At 61.0% G+C, this 24,844-nt stretch overlaps 1 protein-coding gene, 1 long non-coding RNA gene and 2 other non-coding genes across 5 annotated transcripts; 1 reads left to right on the top strand and 3 right to left on the bottom strand.

Moving 5' to 3' along the window:
• Nucleotides 1–61: 61 nt before the first annotated feature.
• On the top strand, nt 62–9,167 carry DIPK1B (divergent protein kinase domain 1B). 2 transcript variants are annotated; one of them, XM_044778425.2, is made up of 5 exons: nt 62–259; nt 3,814–3,948; nt 6,341–6,448; nt 6,531–6,728; nt 7,309–9,167. In XM_044778425.2, the coding sequence occupies exons 1-5, from the start codon at nt 197–199 to the stop codon at nt 8,119–8,121; spliced, it is 1,317 nt and encodes a 438-aa protein (XP_044634360.2). In that variant the 5' UTR covers nt 62–196; the 3' UTR covers nt 8,122–9,167. The 2 variants fall into 2 exon arrangements, with proteins under 2 accessions (XP_044634360.2, XP_044634361.2); XM_044778426.2 differs by having other exon boundaries at nt 64–259; nt 6,552–6,728.
• LOC123289241 (uncharacterized) lies at nt 8,861–15,234 on the bottom strand. Its single transcript, XR_011506173.1, has 6 exons — nt 15,094–15,234; nt 14,342–14,421; nt 12,935–13,015; nt 11,628–11,733; nt 10,050–10,212; nt 8,861–9,593 (listed from the first exon to the last, which is right to left on the bottom strand). It is a non-coding gene; the product is annotated as an uncharacterized lncRNA (long non-coding RNA).
• On the bottom strand, nt 12,720–12,853 carry LOC123289642 (small nucleolar RNA SNORA43). The gene has a single exon (XR_006533706.1). It is a non-coding gene; the product is annotated as a small nucleolar RNA SNORA43 (small nucleolar RNA).
• On the bottom strand, nt 14,107–14,237 carry LOC123289651 (small nucleolar RNA SNORA17). The gene has a single exon (XR_006533715.1). It is a non-coding gene; the product is annotated as a small nucleolar RNA SNORA17 (small nucleolar RNA).
• Nucleotides 15,235–24,844: the final 9,610 nt, after the last annotated feature.

Raw genomic sequence — 24,844 nt, forward strand, 5'->3', positions numbered from 1 at the left:
CCGCGCCCCGCAGCGCGCCTCCTCTCCCGGTGCCCGCGCGTCCCCGCCCCGGCCGGCCGTCAGAGGCGCGCGCTCTCGCGCGGACGCGGGCGGGCGGGGGCGCGGAGGGGGGGAGGAGGAGCGGCGGCCGTTGCGGGCCGGCCCGCGGGGCTGAGGCCGAGCAGAGCGGGGCCCTCGCACCGGCCGGGCGCCCACCATGCGGCGGCTGCGGCGCCTGGCGCACCTGGTGCTCTTCTGCCCCTTCTCCAAGGGCCTGCAGGTAGGCGCGCCCCCGGGCCGGCCCGGCCAGGCGCCCACTCCCGCGCGCGGGGCCCGGGCTGCGGCGGGGGCGTGCGCGGCCAGCCGGCGTGGGGTGGGGGGCCGTGGCCGGATTCGGGACCGGAGGGGAAGGAGTGGTGGGGTGCGCGGACCTCGGCGTGGCTGGGGGCTGGGAGGGGGCTGTGGGGGCCGGGGTGGCGGGTGCTGATGGGGCGAGCGGAGGCTGCGCAGTGGCGGTCCCTGCCCCCGGGGCCGAGGAAGGCCTCCCCCCGCCCCTGCGGGCGGGACCCTGCTCCCAGAGGCCCAGAAACCACACCAAGTCCGTTCCTTTTTCCTCTACTTAAAAGATAATGTTTGTTTTTTTGGTGTGGAAAACTTGGGACACATCAAAAGCCCTAAGAGGGACATAGCCTCCCACGCGTCCTTCTCCAGCCACTGAGCTTAGGGGTGTGTCTTGACCCCACCATGACCTTGGCCAAGTCCCCTTCTGCAGGGGAGGCCCTGGCTGCCTTGGGTGCCAGCTGTCGGAAGCCCTGTCACCTCTGCTTTCCGTGGTCCAAGCCAGGCCCGCATCGGAGTCTCAAATCTTCGGGCCCACCCGATGACCCGGATGCCCTCCAGGATGGCCTTGTCAGAGCAGCCCGCACTTCCCTGGCCTTCCCAGGGCTGTCCTGGGGCCACAGCAGGCGGGTCCCTGCCAGGGTCGTGCCCTTGGCCCTGGGCCTGGTTGGCCTCAGCTGCCCTCCTGGGAGAAGGGTGGGAGCTGGGAAACACGCGGGTTGCGTGTCTGTGGCAGACGCCCTCCCTGCCCGCCGGGGGCCTTGGGCTGCATGGTGGTCTCAGCTCAGCTCTGGGCAAGGTGGGAGCTGGGGGTCCACCACCAGGGCAGGAGGCTGGGTGTGCACTGGCCCCCACCTTGTCCTGAGGGAGGGGCCTGGACCAGGCTGCTGTGGGGAGGCCCAGAGCAGGGGGCTCCAGACCCTGGGCACCGGCCTCCGAGTTCCGCCCAGATGGGCGGGAGAGGGGTTCCAGCAGGTTCCCAGTGGTCTGAGCCCCAACCCACCCCAGTCTTAGTGTTGGGACACTTTGAGCCTCAGTTTCCCCGCCTGTGAAATATCCCCCTGGGTTGGTGGTTCTTGTAGGGCACTGGCCCGTGGGCCATTGACTGTTGGGCTGTTACTGCCCCAAGTGACCTTCCCATCCTCCAAGTGGCTCCACCGGGAGGCGGGGGGCCGGGGGAGGAGCAGCTGCAGGGGACCCGCCAATGAGTAAGATCTGCCCTGTCCCAGAGGCCACCCCGCAGTGTGGAGACAGGCCTCCCGGGGTCGGGGCAGGGGAGCGGCGTAGGGGTCAAGGACTGCTCCATGAGGAGGTGCCCGCCCAGTGAGGACCTGGGGGTCAGTCAGAGCTGGCTAGGGGGGGACGGTGTGCTGGGACAGGGGCCACCATGCAGAGGCCTGCAGCCTGGAGGCAGTCTGGTGGGGGAGCGGGCAGTGTCTGGGGTGGGCCCTGCAGGCAGGCTCCTGATCCTGCAGTGACTTTGTGAGGCCGGGTCCGCCCCTGCGTCCAGCGCTGGCTGCAGCCTGCCCTCCTCCCACTGTGCCCCAGGACCCCCAGCGCCAGCCTTCAGGGCTCTCTGGGAACTGAAAGCCCATGCAGAGGGAGCTCACCACGGCCTGGGGCATTGTTCCCCACTGGCCGGAAGAAGCCCGACCTTGTCCTGCCACAACAACCCCCAGCTCCCAGCGCCCCCCCCCCCCCCCAATGCTGCACTTTCCTGTTGTTCCGTTTGAAGAAATCAGACGGAAACAGGCGCAGTGGCAGGGACGTGGGCCTGAGGCCCAGCCCCTCACCGTGCCCTGGGCCAGTCCCGCTCTTAGTGGCCACTGAGGCTCCGAGCCCGTCCCCAACTCTAGGAGTGCTCCTGCTGCAGCCCCTCCCAGGAGGCCAGCCTGTGGGTGGGTGCAGGGAAGCGGGAGGGGAGGCCCGTGCCCTGTCCTCAGTGCAGAGCCAGTGGCTCCATTTCTTGGGGCCAGTCTCCAGCTAACCGGGACCCGGGACTAACCAGGACGGAGTGCTGCCCGGCCCACAGGTGGCGGGGCATGTGCCAGCAGTGGCACTGGTGCCTCCTCTTGGAGCAGGCTGGTCTGAAGCCCTGGCCATCCTGCTCTTCTGGTCCCTGGGGCCTGGCCCTTGGCTCTGGGGCTCAGCTGCCTGGTCAGGGACACTGCATGGTAACCCGCCCCCTCAGCTGGCTGCTTGTGGACAGTAGCCTGCGAGGCCTGTGCTTTGCCAGGGCAGGGAGTGGGGAGGGGAGGCAGTGCCCCTGGAATCCGGGCTTGGGGGCTGGGTGGGAGACAGCACCCCAGGCCACCTGCTGCAGGGCTCCGAGACCCTCCCACCCTGCGGTTCCACCTGTCAGCTGGGGAAACCTGGCAGAGGGGCAGCCTCCGTGGAGGCAGTTCCCCGCCTGCCCCAGACGCCTGGGCCAGAGCCTCAGGCAGCGGGGCCCGGGGGGCGGGGCTGATTTATTCTTTATTGTGGTAAATTAGACATAACATAAAACTCACCATCTTAGCCACTTGAAGTGCACAGTTCAGTGGCATTAAGCACATTCTCATTGCTGTGCAGCCATCCCCGGCATCCATCTCCAGGACTTTCTCATCTTCCCAGACTGAAGCTCTGTCCCCACTGAACACTCACCCCCTCCCCTCCCCAGCCCCGGCACCTCCACCCCACCTCCTGTCTCTGTGGAGTGGACTCCTCTCGGCCCTCATATGCATGGAGTGCCACAGGACCTGTCCTTTGGTGCCGGGCTTGTTTCACTCCATGTGGCGTCCTCCAGGCTCATCCAGGTGGCAGCCTATGTCGGGACGTCCTTCCTTCCTTCCTCAGGCCGTGTGATCCTCCATGGTTTGCATAGGCCTTGTTGTGTTTATCCGTTCCCCCACCGATGGACACTTGGGTTGTGTCCCCACTTTGGCTGTTGGGAACGTGCTGCCGTGGGTGCGCGGGGCTGCATGTCCTAAAGGCTCGCAGGGCAGCTGTGCTGCCCGTGTCCTGCCCTCTGCACGAGCGGCCTCCTGGCTCCGTCCACTAGCCCTGGTCTAGCCGGAACTTTCCACCAGTCAGAGGACAACACACATAGGTGGGGATTCTCCAACCTGACCTTGTGTGGAGGTTAAAGGTCATGAAATGAGGGCAAGACAGGAGGGAAATCTGTAAAAAATGCCTTTATTCAGCAAAATAAAGAGCTGCTTACCCTGAACCCCCCCCGTTATTTTGAAATTTATTTTCACCTGCCTGTGAGATTTAAAAGTCCGGGAGCCGCCAGTTGTCTGCCCCCACTCTGGAGTGGGCGTGCCGAGGGAGCCTGGAGATGTGCGGGGGGTGACCCAAGGACACCCCTGGGCATCAGCGGCGGGCAGCTGTGGACGCTGGGGCAGGGTAGGGTGCTGGCTGCTGGAGGGGCCGGCTGGGAAGGCTGGGGTCTGTGAAATGGGGTCCACACACCCCGAATGTGGCGCTTCCTCACGTTCCTCCCTTCCCCCGCAGGGCCGGCTCCCGGGCCTCAGGGTCAAGTGCGTCTTCCTGGTCTGGCTGGGGGTCTTTGCGGGCAGCTGGTTGGCGTACATGCACTACTCGTCCTATGCGGAGCTCTGCCGCGGGCACGTCTGCCAGGTGGTCATCGTAAGTGTCGCCTCGGCTGGGCTCGTGGGCAGGTGTGGGCGGCAGTCCTTGTGCTCCTCCCTGCCTGGTGCCTGCTCCTGGGCTGTGGGCCCCTGGAGGATGTGGCTCTCCATCCTCAGAGGCACCCGCGTAGTGGGTTTTAAGGTGGATCCCATTGCACCGTGCAGAGTTGCCTCTGGCTGGATGTGGAGGAGACTGGGGGTGGCGGGGAGGAAAGGGGGAGGCTGAGGACAGGCCACTGCAGCTGCCCAGGAGGGCATGGGTGGGCAGCCGGGGACAGAAAGACAGGGCGCACTCCAGAGATATTTGGGACGGACAAAAGTGTTAGCAGGGAGACTCCGCCGTGGGCGGAGGGCTTGTCGGGGCAGCAAGACCTGGGAGGCAGGAGCTGGGGACTGGCCAGGGGGGTGCAGTGAGCAGACAATCCGAGCGTCCATAGGAGTTTCTGAGCCCCTCACGTGTGTTGGCAGCAGACCCCCAACGTGCAGAGGACTGAGGGGGCCGCTGGGGAGCAGGGGAAGAATAGGCCCCTCCCCAAAAGAAGAAACTGCAGCTTCCATTTTCCCAGGGTGCCCTGGCCTTCCAGCCAGCGGGGGTGTCTCCGGGCTGCTGGGAGCCTTCCTGGAGGTCATTGCCATGGCCAGCTCTCCTGAGGCCTGTCCGCGGGGCTGTGGGGACACTCCCTCCTTTCCAGCCTCGTGGGGGTGTCAGCCATCTCAGGTTCCACAGCTTGTCCAAGGCCACACAACAGGAGGTAGGGGGCAGGACCAGGGGTCACAGATCAGCCGCTCGCAGGCCTGGGGGGCTCGGCCGGGGGCTGCCCATTGAGTTCCCAACACCACCCCATCTGCAGATGGAAACAGGCTGTGATGTGAGGTGACTTGCTCATGATGGTCACAGGACACCTCAGGCCGCGGGACCCACTGCCCGCCTCAGCTTCTCCAGAAACCCCTTCCCCAGCCCTGGTGGGCAGCGTGGCGGGCAGCGGCTGGGGGCTGGCTGGGTGACAGCGTGCGCCAGAGCAGAGCAGCCTGCTGGCCCTGGGTCGCCCCTGCCCGCCCACGTTCCCTGGCAGACCAACCCCCGGAGGCCCTGCAGTTCCGCGGGGTTTCGGGGGGTCAGAGAGACGACCCTTTGTGGTGGCGCCTCCCTGCGAGGTGGGGGACGGAAGCGTGTGGTTTTTCTTTGTTTTCCTTGCTCTCCTGATGAGCCGCTGTCATTCTCATGACACCACAGCACCGATGCCTCCTTCCTGGGTCACACTGCTGAGTCCAGGGCCTCTCGGCTCAGTGTTGTTTCTGTCCTGGCCCTGTGTCCCGGAGGCCCCACCTCGCTGCCCTCCCTCCTCCCCATGCTTGAGTGGCGCCATGTTCTGCACACTCCTTCCCCTCTCCTGCCTCCAGCCCTGGCTCCACCAAGGGCCTGGGCTCCATGGCAACGCATCTATGGCACCAGGAACTCACTCACACTCGCTCCAGACGGCCACAACCCCCCACCGGAGGGCAGAGCCTGGCTCCATCCCCTCCAGCTTCCCTCGCCTTCTGCTTGGGTCAGCCCAGCCCCCTGGGGTGCCGGGGGCTGCAAGGCCCTGTCCAGAGCTGGGGAGAGGGCTGGGCGGGGCAGGGGGAGGCGGCAGCTATGCCGAGGCTGACCTAATTCCTGCTGAAAGCTTCTCCCTGTGCATCTGGCTAATGAGGGGGCCCCGCAGGCGGGCAGGATGAGCCTGAGGTGACAGACAGCTGTGGTGACACCCCCGTCACACCCCGCAACAGAGGGGCTGGGAGGAGCCTCCCCATCTTCGACCTCCTCACCCGGCTGGCAAGCTCCCTCACAGCAGTGGAAGTGGGTGGCGCCCTGTGGACCCAGCCGTGGCCCTGGGCCTCTGCAAGGCGCACTTGGGGCGGGGGCGGGCCCGCCTCATGTCACGGGCCCTGCTGCTCCTGCTTCAGTCCCCAGGGAAGGGCCAGGCTGGATGAAGACAGAGGTCGAGCCGGGGAGAGCTGGACACCCGCTCAGGAGCAGTTGTGCCGATGAGAAGCTTGGCATCTTTCAGGACGATGGGGACGTGTCGGTGGGGGAGCTGCTGGCTCTGGGAGGAGCTGGTGGCTTTCAGGCCGCAGTGAGCATGAGGCCCCCAGGGTGGCTCAGTGTGGCTGGAGGCTGCCTGCTTACCAGCTGCAGCCGGCTGGGGCCCCTCTGAGAAGTGGCGTGGCCTAAGAACCAGGGGGCAACTGGCAGATGAGATGAGGACCTCAGCCTGCCCACCCAGAAGTGCAACATGCAAGGGTGGGGGAGGGAGGCCCCTCCAGGGGAGGGCTTGGAGCAGGCCAGGGGAGGAACTCCGAGCCCCTGCCTCCCTGTGCCACTTCCTGGCACTTTGTCCTCTCCTCAGTGTGACCAGTACCACAAGGGCATCATCTCGGGCTCCATCTGCCAGGACCTGTGCAACCTGCACAAGGTGGAGTGGAGGACCTGCCTCTCTTCCGTCCCAGGCCAGCAGGTAAGGCCGGCGGGATCGGGCTGGGGTTAGGCCCCGGGGCTCAGATGCTGAGGTGCAAGGCGAGGAGCATATCTGCCCGGAGGATCCCTGTGGCCCTGTCCAGGTGTACAGCGGGCTCTGGCAGGGCAAGGAGGTGACCATCAAGTGTGGCATTGAGGAGAGCCTGAACTCCAAGGCTGGGTCGGACTCGGCCCCCCGGCGGGAGCTGGTGCTGTTTGACAAGCCCACGAGGGGCACCTCGATTAAGGAGTTCCGGGAAATGACCCTCGGCTTTCTGAAGGTCAGTCGGCTCTGCAGGGGGCCATGTCGAGCTCACACCCAGGGACGTGCGCAGAGGGCAGGAGGCAGGCTGGGTGGGGGCTGTACGGCAGCCAGGTGCCTGGCTAGCCTCCCCAGCTCCAAGCAGACCCTCACTTGGGGAGCACCCACTAGGCATGGAGGTCCCTGTCCCCAGGGGGGCATCTGCTGGGGAGAGCAGGGAGCTGCGTGTGCATGGGGGAGCTGGGTGCTGCAGGAGTGAGATGTGAGAAGATGAGGAGTGACCCATCCCACCCAGACTGCCCTCACCTCTGTGCTGAGGTGCCCACCCCCAGGCTCCCAAGCACTAGTGGAGACACAGGGACACAAAGCCCCCTGAGAGGGAGCAGCTCTGGGAGAGATGCGAGTGGGTGGGTGGGCTTCGAGGAGGTGGCTGGGGGCCTCCCATGTCCCAGGTTCTCCCTCCATCTGTGTGGTCGGAGGCTGGGTCTCAGGAGCACAAGGCTGGCATCCTGCCCACTTAGAAGCACCTGAGGTCGAGGTCGAGCTCTTGCCGGCTCTGAAACGACCCGGTCTCCTTTTCTTCTGGTCCCAAATGTCAGGCGAACCTGGGAGACCTGCCCTCGCTGCCTGCGCTGGTGGGACAGGTCCTGCTCATGGCTGACTTCAACCAGGACAGCAGGGTGTCGCTGGCCGAGGCCAAGTCAATGTGGGCCCTGCTGCAGAGAAACGAGTTTCTACTGCTGCTGTCGCTGCAGGAGAAGGAGCACGCCTCCAGGCTGCTGGGCTACTGCGGGGACCTCTACGTCACTGAGGGCGCCCCACACGGCTCCTGGCATGGGGCCGCGCTCCCGCCCCTGCTGCGCCCGCTGCTGCCCCCCGCCCTGCACAGTGCCCTCCAGCAGTGGCTGGGGCCCGCGTGGCCGTGGCGGGCCAAGATCGCCATCGGCCTGCTGGAGTTCGTGGAGGAGCTCTTCCACGGCTCCTACGGGACCTTCTACATGTGCGAGACCACGCTGGCCAACGTGGGCTACACGGCCAAGTATGACTTCAAGATGGCCGACCTGCAGCAGGTGGCACCCGAGGCCGCTGTGCGCCGCTTCCTGCAGGGCCGCCACTGTGAGCACAGCTCGGACTGCACGTACGGGCGCGACTGCAGGGCCCCCTGCGACAAGCTCATGCGGCAGTGCAAGGGTGACCTCATCCAGCCCAACCTGGCCAAGGTGTGCGAACTGCTGCGGGACTACCTGCTGCCTGGCGCCCCCGCCGACCTGCACGCGGAGCTGGGCAGGCAGCTGCGCACCTGCACCACGCTGAGCGGGCTGGCCAGCCAGGTGGAGGCGCACCACTCGCTCGTGCTGAGCCATCTCAAGACGCTGCTCTGGAAGAAGATCTCCAACACCAAGTACTCCTGATGGGCAGCCCCAAGGCTCCCACACCAAGTGCGCCACTGCTCTGGCCTGGCCGTCCTGCCCTGCTCCCCCCCACTCACAAGGAGCCACTCTTGCCCTTGGGTCCCCTTCCCTCTTCCCCCTGCCACCCCATAAAGGACAGCACCACAGGAGGTGGGGGCCCTCCCTTGCAACCAGATCTGGGGCAGTCGCATAGGTTCCTTCACCCGCTCCACCCCTTCCCTCCCCATGTTTTCCAGGGCAGGAAGGAGGACCTGGAGCCTGACCAAGGGCTAGCTGAGGATCAGGCCAAGTTGGCTTTTGTTACTTTGAAGAATATATGATTTAAACACACACCTTTCCTCTGAGTACTTGAGTACCCCTCCATCAGCCACTCAGGCTCAGAAGTGGTGTCTTCTCACCTCCAGTCTGGACAGAAGATGCAGCATGCAGACCCCAGGGGCAGGGGGCCGTTCCTGACTCCCAGAGCCACATTCTGGGGGCCGGGGTGACTGACTGGGACAAGGTGGGCAGGGATAGGATGCTGGAAGCTGATCTTCCTGGCTCCTGAAGTCTCTGATGGCCAGCCCCCAAAGCTGGATTATGGCACGGTTCATGGTGAAGGTTGTGGACCACAAGAAAGAGGGGTTCTGGTAACAAGTGGTGAAGCACGGATTCACCCATTCATGAGAATTTCACCTTCTGCATTAAAAACTTTCTCCTATAACGCTTGGTACACAACAACACAGCCCCAGTCTAGGAATTACTTTTTTAAACGGATTTTAATGAACCACTAGAGGTAAAATGCATGATCTGAGGAAGAGCCCAGCATCTCATTTTCTTTGTCCGGCCCCTCCCCAGCAGAAGCCCAGGAGCCTGAGCCCCTGCCCCACGGGGGGGGGGGTGAGGCGCCACCCAGAACACACAGCTTTCTCATGTCCAGGCCCAGCTAATCGGACTGTGAAGAAAATGCAAGCCGAGATACAGTTTATCCAAGACCAATTTACTCTCAAGTTTTGCCTACACACTTTCCTTGAAAATGCATTAAACCACTCCTTCAATCTGTTTCACACCTTTTGTGTAAAACATTTTCCAAAATTTCGACTGTAATACCCGTGTTCTTAGAACTAACTCTTAAACTTCACCCTAAATGCATTAACTTTTTTCCATCTAGATTTCCCCCTTGTGGGGGGAAGAGAATCCACGCACAGTGAAGAACAGTTCAGGGTGCCAGGCTCGGGGCAGTGCAAAGGCCCTGCCTGCGAGATTATTCATCCCCGCACGCCCAAGGGCTGGAGGAGGAGGAGGGCGCCGAGATGTGGGGGCTGGGTAACACAGTGGCTGAGTCTGCTCGCCCGTTGCCCACAACAGATGGCACAGGCTGTCCCTCGTCCCCTGAAGCCGCTCTGCAGGGACACCCTGTCAGCTCGCTCATCTTCCTCCAAAAGCAGAGCTGAGTCCACAGTGGCCTCCCAGGTGCCTTTCTGGAAACACTCCTGTTCAAGGAAAGCACAGCCACCGGGCCCCCAGGGCACCTTGTCCTCTCCACCGCACTTCCTGTCACCTTTAGTTCCCTTGTCTTCTGGAACTGCCTTGGCCAACGCTACTCTAACAGTGCCAGGCGCCTCAGCCCTGCAGACCCCTCCCAACATGCCTACTTTCCGCCCAAAATCCCTTCCTAAGCCTACCGAGTCCTTCCCATCAGAGGACGCTTCACGGCTGTGATTTCCCCAGCTCTCTTAAACGCGCCCTGGCAGCAAAGTGCTGAGACAGCAAAGTGACAAGTCACATCTTCTCTGCTGTGTCGTGAGCCGGGGGAACCTCCCTCCCCTCCTGGCTCTCTGCCCTCGATGTGCTCTCCTGGAGGACCGAGGACGCCCACCTGCACAGAGACAGAAAATCTCTGAAATGACCCACTGGCCGCGCCTCTGGGGCTAGATAACACCCCCCACCTGGTCAACGGTCAAGGCTTTTCCTCAGCTTGGAGACCTCAGGACAGCAAAGCACGGAGGTTTCTGGAATGCGATGACACGGCTGCTGGAGCCACCTCCGTCTTCTCCCCACACGTGCCAAACCCAGCTCCCCTTCTGAACATTCTACTGGCCACCCAGTTTCCTGTCAAAAACAAACAGACACGGCCTCGTGCAGGTTCAAAGACTGAAAACAAATCCTCAATGCTATGAAAACATAACCCCTTGTAGCAACCTTGTGTCTGAAACAAGCTCCTAGCTACCAACCTGGAGGGCTGACAGCCCCAGCCCGAGCCCAGCCTGCATCCCCGACTCTAGCCCTCCCAACACCGAGCCAGATGCTGGGCTCAAAGCGGGTGGGATGTGTCCACCAGCCCCTCGTCGTCCTCCCTAGTGATCAAGCCCACTTATTCCCGCAATTCCATCGTCACCCCAGGCCACGCGTCACCTTGTGCATAAGCCACAGGGGACTCAAGTGCACAACAGAGGGGAGGGGGAACTCGAGCGGCTGCTCAGTCTTGTGCAGCCAGAGCAGCCGCCAGTTCAAGGGGATCATCCTCGTAAGAGCTGCACCCCTGCAGGAGGTGGATTAGGGACCAAGCATAAAGACAGCACACCCCACTCTGCTAGTGCTGCCACAAGCACCGCCGCCTGGGCAGCTCCTGCCCCTCCCGCGTCCACCTCTCACACCATGCGCACCAGGGCTGGTCAGTGTGACCCTAGAACCAAGCAGGACTGATCACACTCCTGCCCCGGCTGCCTTTCACTCACTGGGGGAAGCCAGCTGCCACCCTGGAGGACCCTCGGCCTCCTGCCAGCAGCCAGAGTGCACCATCTCGGAAGCAGCTCTTCCTGCCCTGGTCAAGCCTTCAGATGCCCCAGCCCCACGAGAACGCCAGCCTGAACGTCCGAGTCAGGCCAGCCCTAGCCACAGCCACAGCGAGGCAACCAATGTTTGCTGTCATAGTTTCTGGGCAGTTCATGAGGCAGCACTAACTATCCCACCACCTAACCTACGGGTGAGGGGATCCAGGGCCGCTGACAGCTACCCGGCCTCACGAGAGGACAGCAGGCTTGCTGCCACCCAGCTCCGCCCACGGAGATCAGGGCGGTTTCCCTCTCAGTGACACCACCAGATATGTGGCAATGTATCATACAATGCACTTGACAAACGTGTGCTCAATTCTCAGTCTCCTCTCGAAGGCACAGGCGCCACACCTGGACGCTGAGGAGACGTGCCCGCTGGGGGCCACCTGCTGTACCCGACGCCAGCACAAGCCTGAGCATGGCAGAGGCCTCAGAACCACCCACTGCTCACTTGGGAAAAGCTGCAGACGAGCGCCCCCCCCCCCCGGGCAATGCAACGCCAGCCCCCTCATGTGGGTGGCAGGGCCATGGCGCAGACCCTCGGCAGCCTATCCATGCGCCTTTGCCAGGCAGTGCCTTTCCCGGGTCAAGGGCTCATTGTCATTTCCAGGCGGCTGATTGGCCACCCCCCACTATGAGGATAAGGGTCCAGAAATGTTGTCAGAGCCCTCACCCCCCCCCCCCACAACGTACCTGTCCTGAAGCGAGTCCTGACGGGACAGCGCACACACCTGCAGATCTATTCCACTGAGCAGCTGCACAGCACCCGGCCGGCCCACAGCTTCCCGGGCCTTGGGATCTGAAAAGGAGAGAACAGTGCGCTGGACCAGGCATCTTACCTTTAACATGGATCCCCCGAACAGGCTTCAGGGAACCCAACCTGGAGATCCCGAAACTAATGGGATTTCCCAGCGGGGTTTGTCACCCTCAGCAGTGCCAACACTCGGGGCCCTGCAGTCCTACGGTGGGGCTGCCCCGTGCACTGAGGAGGTGCAACAGCCCTCATGCCCACCTGTTTTCCATCTGCAGGCATTGCTGCACAGCCCCCGGGGAGGAAGGGAGGCCGCACAAACTGCCCCTGGTTGAGAACCACTGATCTACAGCTTTTCGTCGATCCTCAAACGTAAATGTTTCAGGAAATAAAAGCAAAGTGTCTCACTATGTTTTGAATTTAAAATCAGTGAGTTCTCTGGCCGAGCAGATGGCTCTAGATCTGGTCTGGTGGTGATGGTGTCGAGCTCTCGGGCAGCCATAGTTACACCTGCTACCCCATGCCCCAGCATGCAGGTCTGGACGATCGTTTCCAGAACAACCGTCGGCCCACAGAGGGGCCCCGACTCATCTCAACAGGACAAACGCAGGAGCAAACCTCTGGCCTTACTTCCAGTTCCCACACTGGCCACACCACCTCCTGCTCCTGCTAGCGCCATGCCTGTCTCAAAAGCAATGATGCCAGAGGACACAGGCCGTTCACACCAGCTCCACGTTCTAGCCAGGGAGGCACGTCACATCTGCCCACAGACTTCTAAGAAGTCCCTTCCAGACAGACCTACAGGATTATCACTTCCTGGAAAGAGACCCTCCTGGTCAATCCCATTGTGTCAAAAGCTTGCCACATGCTTACATACACACATCTCAACCAATCCTCTGAACAAGCCTCATTTCATAGAGGAAGAAATACAAACTCAGTGGTTCGTGTCTTGCCCGGGTTCCCAGCTGCAAGCCTGGACGAAGGTCTGACCGTAGGCTACTCGGGAACAAACGCCGCCTGGCGGCAGATCTAGGAAATGTCAGGCTACAAACCATTCTTAGTGCTCACTGTTCTGAGCACTGAGCGTAGAAATAGCCACTTGCTCTTTGCCCCGACGTCACAGGTGCAGCAGAGCAGCTGCGTCTGTGGTGCTGGCAGGTCCAGCATCTGCAGGGCAGTCATCCCTACCCTCCACAGGCAGCCAGGCTCCGCCTCACGTGATGGAGCTGGCCTTTGCCTCTCCTCTTACCTTCGTCTGGATCGTGAAGGTCATTCATTCTGGCCAACGTTCACCCCTGGAGCTGATGTTCCCAGGCTGTCACCTTTTTCCCTGTAATGAGAAATAATAAAAACACTTGGCCCAGAATCAAGTAGTTAGGCGGTGCACAATGACATGTTGGTCAATGGACAACAGTGGTCGCAGACTGTTGGTACCGTACAGCCCAGGTGGGCAGCAGGCTATACCATCTAGGTTAAGTATACTCGACGACGTTCACAAAAACGCCTGACCACCTAACAACACATTTCTCAGAGCATGTCCCCCTTGCATTAAGCAACGTATGACTGTGTAATAGATGCTGACTGCCCTTGTTACTATTAACCAGATACCAACAAATCTTCCCTACTCCTCCTAGATAATTCTGAAACACCTGCCCGCCCTCGGCAAGGCGTGTAGCACAAATTAGCCACCAAGCATCCTACTTTATTCTCCCACCGGCAGTACTCAGAACTCACGATGCCACCATCACTTTTCAGACCCTCCATGGCCAGCCCGAAGTGAGGATCGAAGGACTGAGGCTGCCTCGGGCCAGCACCTGGCAGGTTGGTGTCTGGTGAACGTGGCGGCACAGCGCAGCCAGGAGGGTCCTCCTGAGAAGCTACTGACCAAGGGACCCGAAGTCCACCAAACAAGATGGGACAAGGTGACACAGGAAACAATGCTCTGGAGTTTTGAAAACTCTTGCGTGCTGGAGGAAGCTGGCACGGCTGGCCTGCAGAACTGTCTGTCAAGTTTAAATCCTGCAACTTTATTTCTAGAGTTTCCAGCTGCACCGCCCAGAAAACTTGTTTTTAAGCCGCAGAGTAGCTACCTGTGAGTGCTTTGTATAATTCTAACCCACCTAAGATAACGTGAATTATTTCAGACCGTCAGGTGGCATTATTCAGCTCAGCCCCTCAGAGGAAAATTCTGGTGCCACCATTTTTTCTCACTCAATGTGAAGCTCTCCAGCAAGTTGGCCTCAGTGAACCCCAACCGCATTTCCCACTCGTCGTGTGCCAGTGGCCCACCCCTCCCTCCCGCTGTCAAGCGCATGATAACCTCGTGATCTGAGGCCACGTGAGACCCAGGGAGAATCAGAGCTTCTACACCACAGGCTTCAGGTTGCCAGTGAACGACACCAACAACCCAGCACACTGTCAAGTGTCAGACTATTCATCATCCAGGCGTCCACAGGCCAGAACACTGAGCGTAGACAAGCCTCTCTTCTCTCTGCCACCCAATGACACAAACGTGACACCGCAGCCACATCTGTAACGCCTCTAGGGGCAGTGTATACGGGAGCTCAAATAAATAGTTCAATTTCTTATTCCCCGACCGTAGGATGTCATGGCAAACGGGTTGAATTTGCAAAAAAGTTATGCTTCAGGGGCGAACCTGTTGCAGCACCAACGTGTCTACTCGTCCGGGACCCCAGCATGTCCTTCCAGGCCCTTCGTTTCCAGCAGGCAAGCTCCCTAGAGGAAAAAAAACCCACGACAAGACTCTGACGCGACCACATGGAGGCACTTCACCCGGACTGTGTCTTGCCCATTTGGTCTCCTGGGAGACCCTGCACCAGGCCTACATGTTTCTAGGAAACTCCAAACTCCAAACCCAGTTACTCTCCCCCTGTACTGCCTGCTTAACCGGGGGTGCGTGGGAAAAGCAGGTGACAACATAGCGGCAGCGTATGAAATACAATAAAGTACCAGCCGCTGTAGCCCACCGCAGACATCAGGTGACCAAGGGACCCGGACTGTGAGCAGTCACCCGTCCCAGCAGGAGGCCACCTCGCCAAGCGGGAGCATTCCCGCTCCCTGTCGTTCAGAAACGGCCTAACTGTAGACAACGGGCAATAAGCAGTGGCAATCAGCCCGTTTCTTAGAATAAAAAGGAAAGCAGAGGAGCAGGAGCATGAGTAACTCTCGTAGCCTCAGTTAGAGGAGGCAGCCGGCGCTACAGGGTCGCCACCGCGCCCCGCCGCATCCGCCACGGCCTGCGGCCACCCCGCCACCCCGCCTGCAGCCGCGGGGCTGGGACAGCGCAGGGAGCGCGGGCGGAGAGGGTCCTCGGCCCGGCCCACGAGCCCGCTCCCCGCCCCGGCCCCCCGAGGGCCCCGCTCGGCCGCCCCGCCCGTGGGGACTCACCAGGCAGCCCCGGCGCGCCCCGAGCGTCCAGGTGCGGAGAGGCTGGCGGAGGGCGCCCGGGCGGTCAGCACCTGAGGGTCCGGCCCCGAGACAGCGCGACTCCACCACGCCTGCCACCTCCGCGGCCATCGCCGGAAAGAATGCGAGCAAGCGCGCCGCGCCTTTTATAGGGCGTACGGCGGCCCGCGAGGGCCAACCGCGCCCGCCCCGCAGCGCCCTCTGGCGGACCCGCCTGGCCGCGCCGCGCCGCGCCGCGTGGTGCTTCCCGGCGTGCGCTGGTGCCCGGGCTCCCCTGTCGCGCCCCTGGGCTCCCCTGTGGCGCCCCCGGGGCCCTTCCCAGAGCCAGCCAGGCCCAGCCGGCGGGAACTCTCACCCTCCTGCCCCGGCCTCCGGCTCGGTCCGATGGGGGCGATCCCTGCGCAGCCGTGGGTCCTCCTCCTACGTAGGGTGGGCCCCATCTCCCATGGCTGGCAGGACTGCAGGGGTCAACCTATGCAAAGCCCTACGACAGTGCCAGGCACACAAGACTCGACAGTGTCTTCCGCAGTCCCGTTCTCCCACCCCACGAGCGTCCCTGAAGCTGGGGCCACCTCTCTGTTCCCTGCAGCAGGACCTCCTGCTCTCTGGGGAGCCCTAGTTGAGCTGCTCCTCCGGCCCCAGTCCCTTGGAAATCTCTGCCCCGAGGCTCGGCAGAGGCCCTGCCAGAGGCTGCACGGAGGACGCTTTCCTGTAGGGAACTCTGCCTTCACCCCTTCCAGAGCCCTCCCAGATGCGGCTTCTGACTGGCACTGTGGGCGGCAACATTGTGCTTCCTCTTTTATGCAGAAGCTTTTGAGGTGGGTCAGGGAAGGCCCACCATGGATTCATTAGCTCCTGATGCTTCTCACAAGCGAACAAGTTATTGCTAACCTGGGCAGCTGTGGGGCTGCTGCAGGGTTGGTGAGACGAGGAGTCGAAAGAAAGATTTCTTGGACTCTCAAGATCTGGCAGTAGTGTTCTTTTTATTTAGAGAATAGTGTGGAATAGCATGGGGACAGGACCCATGGGCAGGCAGAGCTTCTGCTGCATGGGGACAAGACCCATGCGCAGTGAAGAGCTGTAGGCATGGGGACAGGGCCCACGGGCAGTCAGAGCTGCTGCTGCTGCTGCTACATGGGGACAGGACCCATGGGCAGGCAGAGCTCCTGCTGCTGCATGGGGACAGGACCCATGGGCAGTCAGAGCTCCTGCTGCTGCCGCGTGGGGACAGGACCCATGGGCAGTCAGAGCTCCTGCTGCTGCCCCGAGTTGAGGGTTAGGGCTAATTTTATAAGGCATAGGTACGTGACTTATTTTTACTGGAAAAAGAAAAGATGATGTAAAAAGTCATTAAATGATTTCAGTGCAGATGGGGTCTGGTTATTGTGCGGTCATATAACTTTAGATACGAATCTGGCCATATAGATCGGCATGTAGGGGGGGATGCCCTGGGCTTCTCTCCCTGGGGCAACCCTAATTCATACCATAAAAAAAGTCCACTGGGTCATATAGTTTGGCATGTAGGCCCGGTCACCTTGGGCTTCTCTAGCTGGGGCAGCCTTAATCCACATCAGGGCGACCTATGGAGCTGGCTGCACCTCAGTGTAAGTTCTCGCCAACGTGGCGCCCAGGTGAGAACCCTACAGGATTCTCTGTGATTGCCACTGTCTGCCCTAGGAGGGCAGAGGAGCTCCCGGCACCCACACCTGCCTCCTGCGTCTGGCCATTGGGGCTAGAGGCCGGGCGTCCCCTTTGGCCACCTGCCATGAGCATCCCCTGCAGTACCCCAGCCCTGAGCAGGCGGGGTGCCCTCCCCTTGGAAGTGCAGTACAGACAGAAGGAGCAACAGGGACCTGGCTTCCTGGGGACCTGGGGACAGGCTGGGCTGGTTTGAGAAAGGAATGAGCTCTCCCCTTCCATCCACCCCAAAGCCTGGAGGAAGCTAAGTCCCAGTGAATGGACCAGCTGGGAAGCTAGAGACCTGATTCTCTGAGACAGAAAAGTTTCCAGAACTCTGGAGAGGGACTTCCCAGGCCTGCCGCAGAATACCTTGTCTACCTGGACCCAGTGCTCCCCAACCCTGGCCCTGGCCCCGGCTGACTGACGTGCTTCTGTCCTCGAAGCAGTTGGCCACCCTGTTGAACTGGGTGACGGCGGTGCAGATGGTGGATCCCAGTGCTCCTTACCCTTCTTGTCCCGCTGGGACCAGATGGAGCCCAGGCAGTGGTCGGGCACCCCCTTCTTGAACAGCTCCTGGGGAGCAGAGGGAGTGTCACCTGGCCCTACCATACCCCAGAGCTCAGCATCCACGGTGCCCCCAGTCCTGGGCAGGGTCATTGGTCAGAGCTGGAGCTCAGGAAGCTGAGGACGTGGCTCGAGCCTGTAGGAGTCCCTGGGTTTGTTCTTGCCCACTGTGGGCTCCCAGCACGGGATGGCCCAGGACTCAACACTGTGGGAGGGGAGGGGCCCTGTCACCAGCCCAGACTCCCTGACTCCAAGCCCAGAAGGCGGCTCTCGCCTGCCCATCCGGAGTGGACGTCTTCTACTCCAACCAGCCCTGCACTCTGACCTGCTCTGTCGGGGACTCAGTGCTGTTTCTGCTGTTGGCAGCCCGGTCTCTCAGCAGCGGCCCTGGCCGGGTCAGCCTTGGAGAGTGGAGGTCCGCGCTGCTGAGCCCGTGCAGCACCTCCCTCCCTGCCACCACGGCCGCTCGGCTCATGAGCCCGTTGGGTGAAGACAGGGCGGCTGGGGAAGAGCTGACCGCGCTCACAGACGGGCCGTCCTGTGCTCGTGCTTATTAAAATCCTCCTCTGCTCAGGTCCCCCTTTGATAGCCATTGACGTGGGACTCAAATAGCCTCACATTTTCGGCCCATTCAGAGAGGCCCATTCACAGGCCTCTTCCCCAGATGTCCTTGTCACCAGTCTGGTTCCCTCCAAGTCCCTGGTCATCCGGATAAACCATTGGCCCCACACTCAGCACAGAATCTCTCATCTAGATGCTTCCCCTTCCAGGCAAAATGAACAGCCAGTGGCTCTGCGTGCAGTTCTCCCACTGGGAGGATGTCCCCTCACCGCTGCCCGTCAGGAGCACCCCAACGGGCTGGAGTGCGGCAGCTGTCCCCTCTGGTGGTGTCTGTGTTCCGAGCAGAACCATCTGGAATCCAGGCCTAGGCTTTCTCTTCCTTGTCAACTGGTCCGGGGAAGTCCTGAGGCCCGAGGTGCAGGCCGGGAGAGAGAAGGTGGTGTGGCAGGAGGGGGGACCGGGGACATCCTCCTGAGCCTGAGGGACAGGCCGGGAGAGAGAAGGTGGTGTGGCAGGAGGGGGGACCGGGGAAGTCCTCCTGAGCCCGAGGTGCAGGCTGGGAGAGAGAATGTGGGTCAGATAATGCCCAGTTCATGATGGCAGCTCAGATCACGTGGTCCCCTGGTGGCCCATGGTCAAGCATTCCTCCTCTGCCAAGGCCCAGCAGCAGGCCAAGAGCCATTTTGCCAAAGACAATATTCTGCAGAGGATGGCAGGGCTCTGCTCCAGAATCCCAAGGGCCCGCGCTGTGACTCCCCTGGAGGGGCTGCCAGAGGCCGCCAACAGCACTCCCAGCTGCCGCTGACCCGCACCACCGTTGGACCTGCCAGCTCGTGCGGCCCCAGTGGAGAGCAGCTTGCACAGTGGCCTGGACCTGCTGAGGAGCCTTCTCTCGTCTGGGCCCCATTCGACACTGGCAGCTTCTTGAGTCACTTGGTAAATGAGCCAGAGCAGTGTGCTCACATGAGGAACGTGTTTATTCCTAACTGAGAGCGGCCCACACTGGCCTTGGGTCCTTTTTTGGTTGTGGGAGAGGCCAGTGTCAACAATGTGTCCCTCACCTTGGAAGGGCTGTTTTGCCATGCCCACACCACGGGACCCCTAGAAATTTCACTGAGGAAGGAGGCCCCGGAGCTCTCATTGGGGCCATCTCCCACCCTCTGACATGCAAACGTCTTACCAGTAAGTCTAGACTAGTTGCTGCTTCTTGCTTCTTAGACCCCATCAGCATACTGTCCTCAATGAAATGGACCAGTGTCATGTCTTGTGGAAGGAAAGGTGCCTGGGATCCCTGAGAACTAAACTGTGACATCAGGCTGCGGAGGTAATGTACCCCTCAGGCGGGACAGTGCCAGTGTGTCGCTGACTGGCCTCATAGCTGACAGCAGGCTGCTTCTGGGGTCTTTGCTGAAAGGGATGGGAAAGGTGGCGGCTGGATCAGGGGTTGCATGCCGGGTGGCAGGGGACGTGCTGATCGGCTCAGGCAGTGAAGCCACACATGGTGCAAGCAGCTGCCAGGGCGGGTCATGCCCCAGGGAAGCTGCTGTAACCGCGGCCACCCTCCAGGGCCCACAGTCTGCGGCACAGGCTCCATCGGTGAGAAGAGTCAGTCTAGCCCTTGCTGGCGGCACTCACCTCTGTTCCTCCGGGAACGCGGTGTGGCTTCTGGTTGGCTGTTTCCTCGGCTGAGGCAGTGCAGGAGGGCGGTGATGCTGGGTCCCGAGGAGAATCAGGAGCGCCTTGCAAGGCCCCTGCTGCAGGGGCTTCATTCCAGTGTGCCCAGGCCAGGCAGGGTTCGTGTCCTCCGGTGGGAAGGAGCGGCCTCCTCTCCTGGAAGGAGCACTCCATGGAGGTGAAGGGTCCGTAACCCCGGCTTCATCAGCATCCTCCCAGATGCCCCGTTCTCAGCATCTGGTCCCACTGCTTCCCGGTCAACACCTTCACTTTGGCAGGAGGGAGACCTCCCCTTGAGGCTGGGATTCCTGAGGTTGTTGTTCAGCCCCTCGAAGGGTGAGGCTCTGTATGGGATGTGCCTATACGGGCAGAGATTTACCTTAAGGAAGTAGGTCATGTGACTGTGGAGGTGCGAGTCCAAAATCTGCAGGGCAGGCCACAGGCTGCAGACCCAGGGAGGCTGATGTTGAAGCTTGAGTCTGAAGGCACTCTGGAAGCAGAATTCTCTCGTTCCAGGGGGACCGCAGTTGTTTTCTCTGAAGACCTTCAACTGATTAGATGCAGCCCACCCATGTGATGGAGGGTTGTGCTCACTGATGAAGCTTGACACGTGGCAGGGGTGAATTAATGTGTGCTGAGTGAAGGATGGAATGAGTGGATGAAACCACAGAACAGGAGTCCTTAGAGGATGAGCCTTTATTCATAGTGGGGTCAGAGGACATCACAGCACAGGCCTCAGGTAGTCGCACGGAGCGTGTCCAGCTGTCCTTCCGGCACTGAGCCTCCTTCTCCTGCGACGTGCTGTCGTCCTGGATCTTCTTCAGCTCCTCAGATAGCAGTGAATATTCCTGGGAGCAGGGCAGCAGGAGGGTGCCTGAGTGCCAGGACCCTGTGGCCTGGAGGACCGCCGTGACAGCTCGGCAGGTGACTCAACACGCTCCAGGCACTGGACAGAGATCCACAAGTCATTCCTCAGGGAATTCTCCCAACAACCCATCAGGAGGCCCATTATTTCCCCATTTCACAGATGGGGAAACTGAGGCTCAGAGCCTCGCCTGGGGTCACCAGCCAGAGAGGGGCTGAGCAGGGACTGGAACCCCCGCCTCCCTGACTTTGGGTCGTTCTAACTGCTGTCCTGCACTGTGGCCTCCTGAGGCTCAGGGGTCCTGCCTGCCTGCCTGGGGACCACACCCTCCAGGGTTCCAGACCCCACTGGCCTCGGGGGACAGAGCCGCCCCCTCTGCCTGGGGCTGGGCGTGGTGGCCCGGGAAGGGCTGGCCCTGGGCACCCTGGGCACCCCCAGTACCAGGGCCAGGCTATACCCCACAGGATGGGGTCTCCCTGGGCACCAGGACCGAGGCTTCTTGGACTCTGGAGCCCAGAGGTCCCTCCCACTGCTCGAGCGGCAGCCTCCTTGTCAGGCAGGCCCCGTGGGGTCTAACGGGCCCTGGGCTCAAATCCTGGCTCTGCTGCTCCGTAGGGCACAGAGGGGCAGGTCTCTAAGCCTTGGGGTCCTCTTGGTGAGATGAGGACAGCACCCCCCGCCGTGGGCTGTGGGAGGAGTCAGCGATAACTCGCTTGGGGAACAGAGGCCCGGTAAGGACCAGTCACCGTGCGCTGTTCCTGCGATGTGACCCCACTGAGAGCCCCCCGCTGCCCTCGGCCAGGGCCTCCCACCCCACAGGAACCCCTTCTTCCACACACACACATGGAGAGGGGACATAGGCTGCCAGGTGGGATCAGAGTGGTGGCCTGCTCTGGACTGGCCTGCCTTGGGCCTCCGTGTGTTACTTTGGGTCCCTCTGGGTAAAGGGCCAGAGGCGTCTGGGGTGAGACGGGACCCAAGTTCTGCACCGTCGGAAGATGCTCTCATCGCGGGCTTCCCTGAGGCTGCGGTCTCGGGACGTGGGGATGCAGCACAGAAAAATGCTGGTCACTCCACCGTCTCCAGCTAAGTGAGCTGTGGGGAGCTGTCTCTCGGATGTGGGTGCCTGGTCCCCAGGGTGTCATGTTCTGTTGGGCTCTGTGAGGTCACTGCCTGGGGTCCCCTGACCGATGCTTCCTCCTCACACAAGACCTCCCATGGTCCCCTGGGCTGCTGACTGCTCGCCCTCCACCCCACGCCTGTCCACACACAGTCACCCCAACACGGCCCACCCCACAGCCTCCGGGGAGGCCTGGGTGCAACCAGGGCCCCAGCTTTGAGGACGCAGAGCCAGGTTCAGACCTGGGTCCTCCTCCTCACCAGTGACGTCACCCTGGACAAGCTGTGGGCCTCTCAGTCCTCCCCAGTCTCCCCAGCTGCACAGTGGGGGTCGTTCTGGCATCTGCTTCCTAAGGACGTCATCAGGTGTACAGACCTGTCAGTGCGTGCAGTGCCTGTCAACCCGTGGGCTGGTGTCACATGTGGCTCGTGCACAGACCTAGCAGTGGAAGGATGACACAAGGGCTGGGTGTACAGAGAACGGAGCTCACACAGGCCTGGGTCTGCTCTGGGGTCTGGGGAGTCACTTCCCCTCCCGCCTGTTCCTGGTCCCCCCGGGGAGGGTTGAAATGAAGTGATACTCAGACATCGTCCCCCCAGCATACAACCTCCCAGCTCCTCCTATTCTGTTTAGACTCAGGTCCAGGTGCTCATCTCAGCCTAGGTGGGAGGCAGCCCCCACAGTGGCTCCCAGCACTCTGTGACTCTCTCTTTCTGACTCTCTCTGCATCTCCTCTCTGTCTCTGTCTCTGTCTCTGCCTCTGTCTCTGGGATCCACTGTTCTGGAGAAGCAAGATCAGATATTATGAGCTGCCCTATGAGGCCCCAGCTCAAAGAACTGACAGAAGGTCACTACCCACAGACAGTAAAGATCTGAGACTCCCCCCCCCCATCCAAATGGAATCCTGCCAATGCCCCGTGAATGATCTCAGAGGCAGACCCCACCCCAGTTGAGCCTCAGTTGAGACCACAGCCTCAGGCTCCTGGGAGACCTTGAGGCAGAGGCTCCTAGCTGAGGAGCCTGGATCCTGGTACAGAAGCTGTGAGATGGTCAATGTTCTTGTAAGCGTTAAGTTAGGGCAGTGCTGTCACACAGCGTAGGCAGCCAGTTCCTCCCTCCAGGCCCGGGCCTGGCCCTGCCCTCCTCCTTCCTTCCCAGACCTTGTCCTCTGCAGCCTGCTCTGGGGATGGCCTGGCCCAGGCAGCCCCCTGGGCACCTTGGGGACCCCCTGCCCATCAGCCTGGCATCTCTCCCCCTCCCCATGCTATGGGCCCTGCGTGCGGCTAGGGGACTGGATGTCCCTGCCCCATGGCAGAGCCTCCTCCACCCCTTTCTTCTTTCCCCCATCACTTCCCCAGGGTAGGCTCCCCTTCTGACCCCCGGCCGGGCAGTCAGAGTGTGTGTGTGTGTGTGTGTGTGTGTGTGTGAGTGTGTGAGTGTGCCCATGTGGCGACATGGCCATTAAAACACAGATGGAACAAAACCAAATGCAGATGCTGCAGGCAGACCCAGCCTTGGGGACAAACTGAATCAGGATGTCGTGTGACGTGTTTCATCATGTGGAAATTAATAAAGAAACCTTAACTAAACTGGGTGGGGAGGGCCTGCAGGGGGAGCTCTCATACCCCATTACACACATCAATTGCACAGAACAGGAAGAGACACACACTTGCATCTTGGACAGGAAGTAAAACTACTTTACTACAGAAGGAAGATTTCTCTGCCCACCTAGCAACAGCCCAGCCAATCAGAAACCCAGCAGCCCAGCCAATCAGAAACACTGCAGCCCAGCCGATCAGAAATGCCACAACCTAGCCAATCAGAAACACTGCAGCCCAGCCAATTAGAAACCCTGCAGCCCAGCCAACGAGAAGCTGTTGCTGCCCTGGTCTGATCCTCTCCCCAGCAGACTTTCCTTTAGAGCAGCCCCGCCCTCTGCCCCTTTTCTCTATAAAAGCAGCTCCTTCCTGTGTTCTCAGATTTGCTTATGGCGCACGGTAGTTTGTGTATCTGAATTGCAATTCTTTTGGCTGTTCCCAAATGAATTCATTTTGAGGCTCTGCAAGTCAACGGTCAGGACCTCTGAAAGATTTAAGGTGTGCCAAGTAGATTTTCGGGCTGTCCCAGAGGGTTCTAGGCTGCTTGAGACACAGTCCCTCAGCGGGCTGGTGACCCCAAAACTCTCATAATCAAATCTGGAGAAAGAGGCAGTTTCCTAAGGAACTGTGGATGTGGTTTTTAGCACCTGGAGTAAATCAGAACCAGGTACATAGAAAACCCACAAAGCACTTGAAAGAGCTGTGTTGGCAAAAGCGGTGACTGGGTGGTGCAAAGAGTTCAAAGGCTCTGATTTCCACAAGGGATCAGGTGCAGGTCCCAGCACCTCCTTCAGTGATGGCCAGAGCGAGTGAGGGGCACGTGGAAAAGGAAGGGGGTCTCAGAGGACAGAGCCAAGAGGTCAATGGACCAGGACCCCAACATAAACTTCCGGGAACACCCCACCCCCAGAGTAACGAGACCCGGCAGTGTTGTCCCAGCGGGACTGCAGAACTGCCATGGGCCGCGGCTGCTGTGTCCCCCATTCTTCTTTCTCATGCAGGGCGTGTCGAAGTCATTTGCCCTCTGTCCCACCATGGGGGGTGAGCATGTGGGAGTCCGATGACTTCTCATTTAGTTCAAAGGCGTGCGCTCTAGAGGCGCCGCTGAAGGATGTAGACCCCAAGACCCCAGATTCAAGCCCGCTGCCCTGATCTGAGGAGGCTTGGGGGAGCGGAGACGGAAGGTGGGGTGAAGACACGACCCGCAGAGGTGGCTTGAAGGATTGTGGCCGAGAGTGAGAGCTGGTGCAGACTGTGCGTGGGGGCTGGCCCGTCACCCCTTCCTGCACCCGCGCCCTTAGCCGAGGGCTTCCCACTGGAGAAGCGAAGTGCATCTCCCGGCCTCCTGCCTTTGGGTTTGGCACTGTGACTTGACTCAGAGATGAGGCGAAAATGACAGTGCGCCTGTTCTGAGCCTTTAAAGGACTCGAGTTTCTTCCTGACCTGCTGTGCCTTCGTCTGTGCTGTGAGATGAACATGTCTTGGTTAGCCCACCGGGTAAAGGATGAGGGACGTGTGGAGCAGAGCCACCTCTGATGAGCCAGCCCCAACCAACCCACCTCCTGGTTGCACCTCCAACCCAAACTGCAAGAGCAAACCCAGCGGAGATCAGCAGAGCCGCCCAACAGAGACCCACCAACATCAGCCGGTCCCAAGCTGACGCCCAGATGG

This window comes from Equus asinus, chromosome 10 (assembly GCF_041296235.1).
Source record: "Equus asinus isolate D_3611 breed Donkey chromosome 10, EquAss-T2T_v2, whole genome shotgun sequence".
In the NCBI taxonomy this organism is placed as follows: domain Eukaryota; kingdom Metazoa; phylum Chordata; class Mammalia; order Perissodactyla; family Equidae; genus Equus; species Equus asinus.

What these genes read in the sequence shown, in the direction of transcription:
- DIPK1B (XM_044778425.2), top strand. Translation starts at nt 197, where the DNA reads ATGCGGCGGCTGCGGCGCCTGGCGCACCTGGTGCTCTTCTGCCCCTTC. An exon ending in ACGTCTGCCAGGTGGTCATC is followed by an intron (nt 3,949 to 6,340) that starts GTAAGTGTCGCC and finishes TCCTCTCCTCAG; the next exon opens with TGTGACCAGTACCACAAGGG. An exon ending in CTTCCGTCCCAGGCCAGCAG is followed by an intron (nt 6,449 to 6,530) that starts GTAAGGCCGGCG and finishes ATCTGCCCGGAG; the next exon opens with GATCCCTGTGGCCCTGTCCA.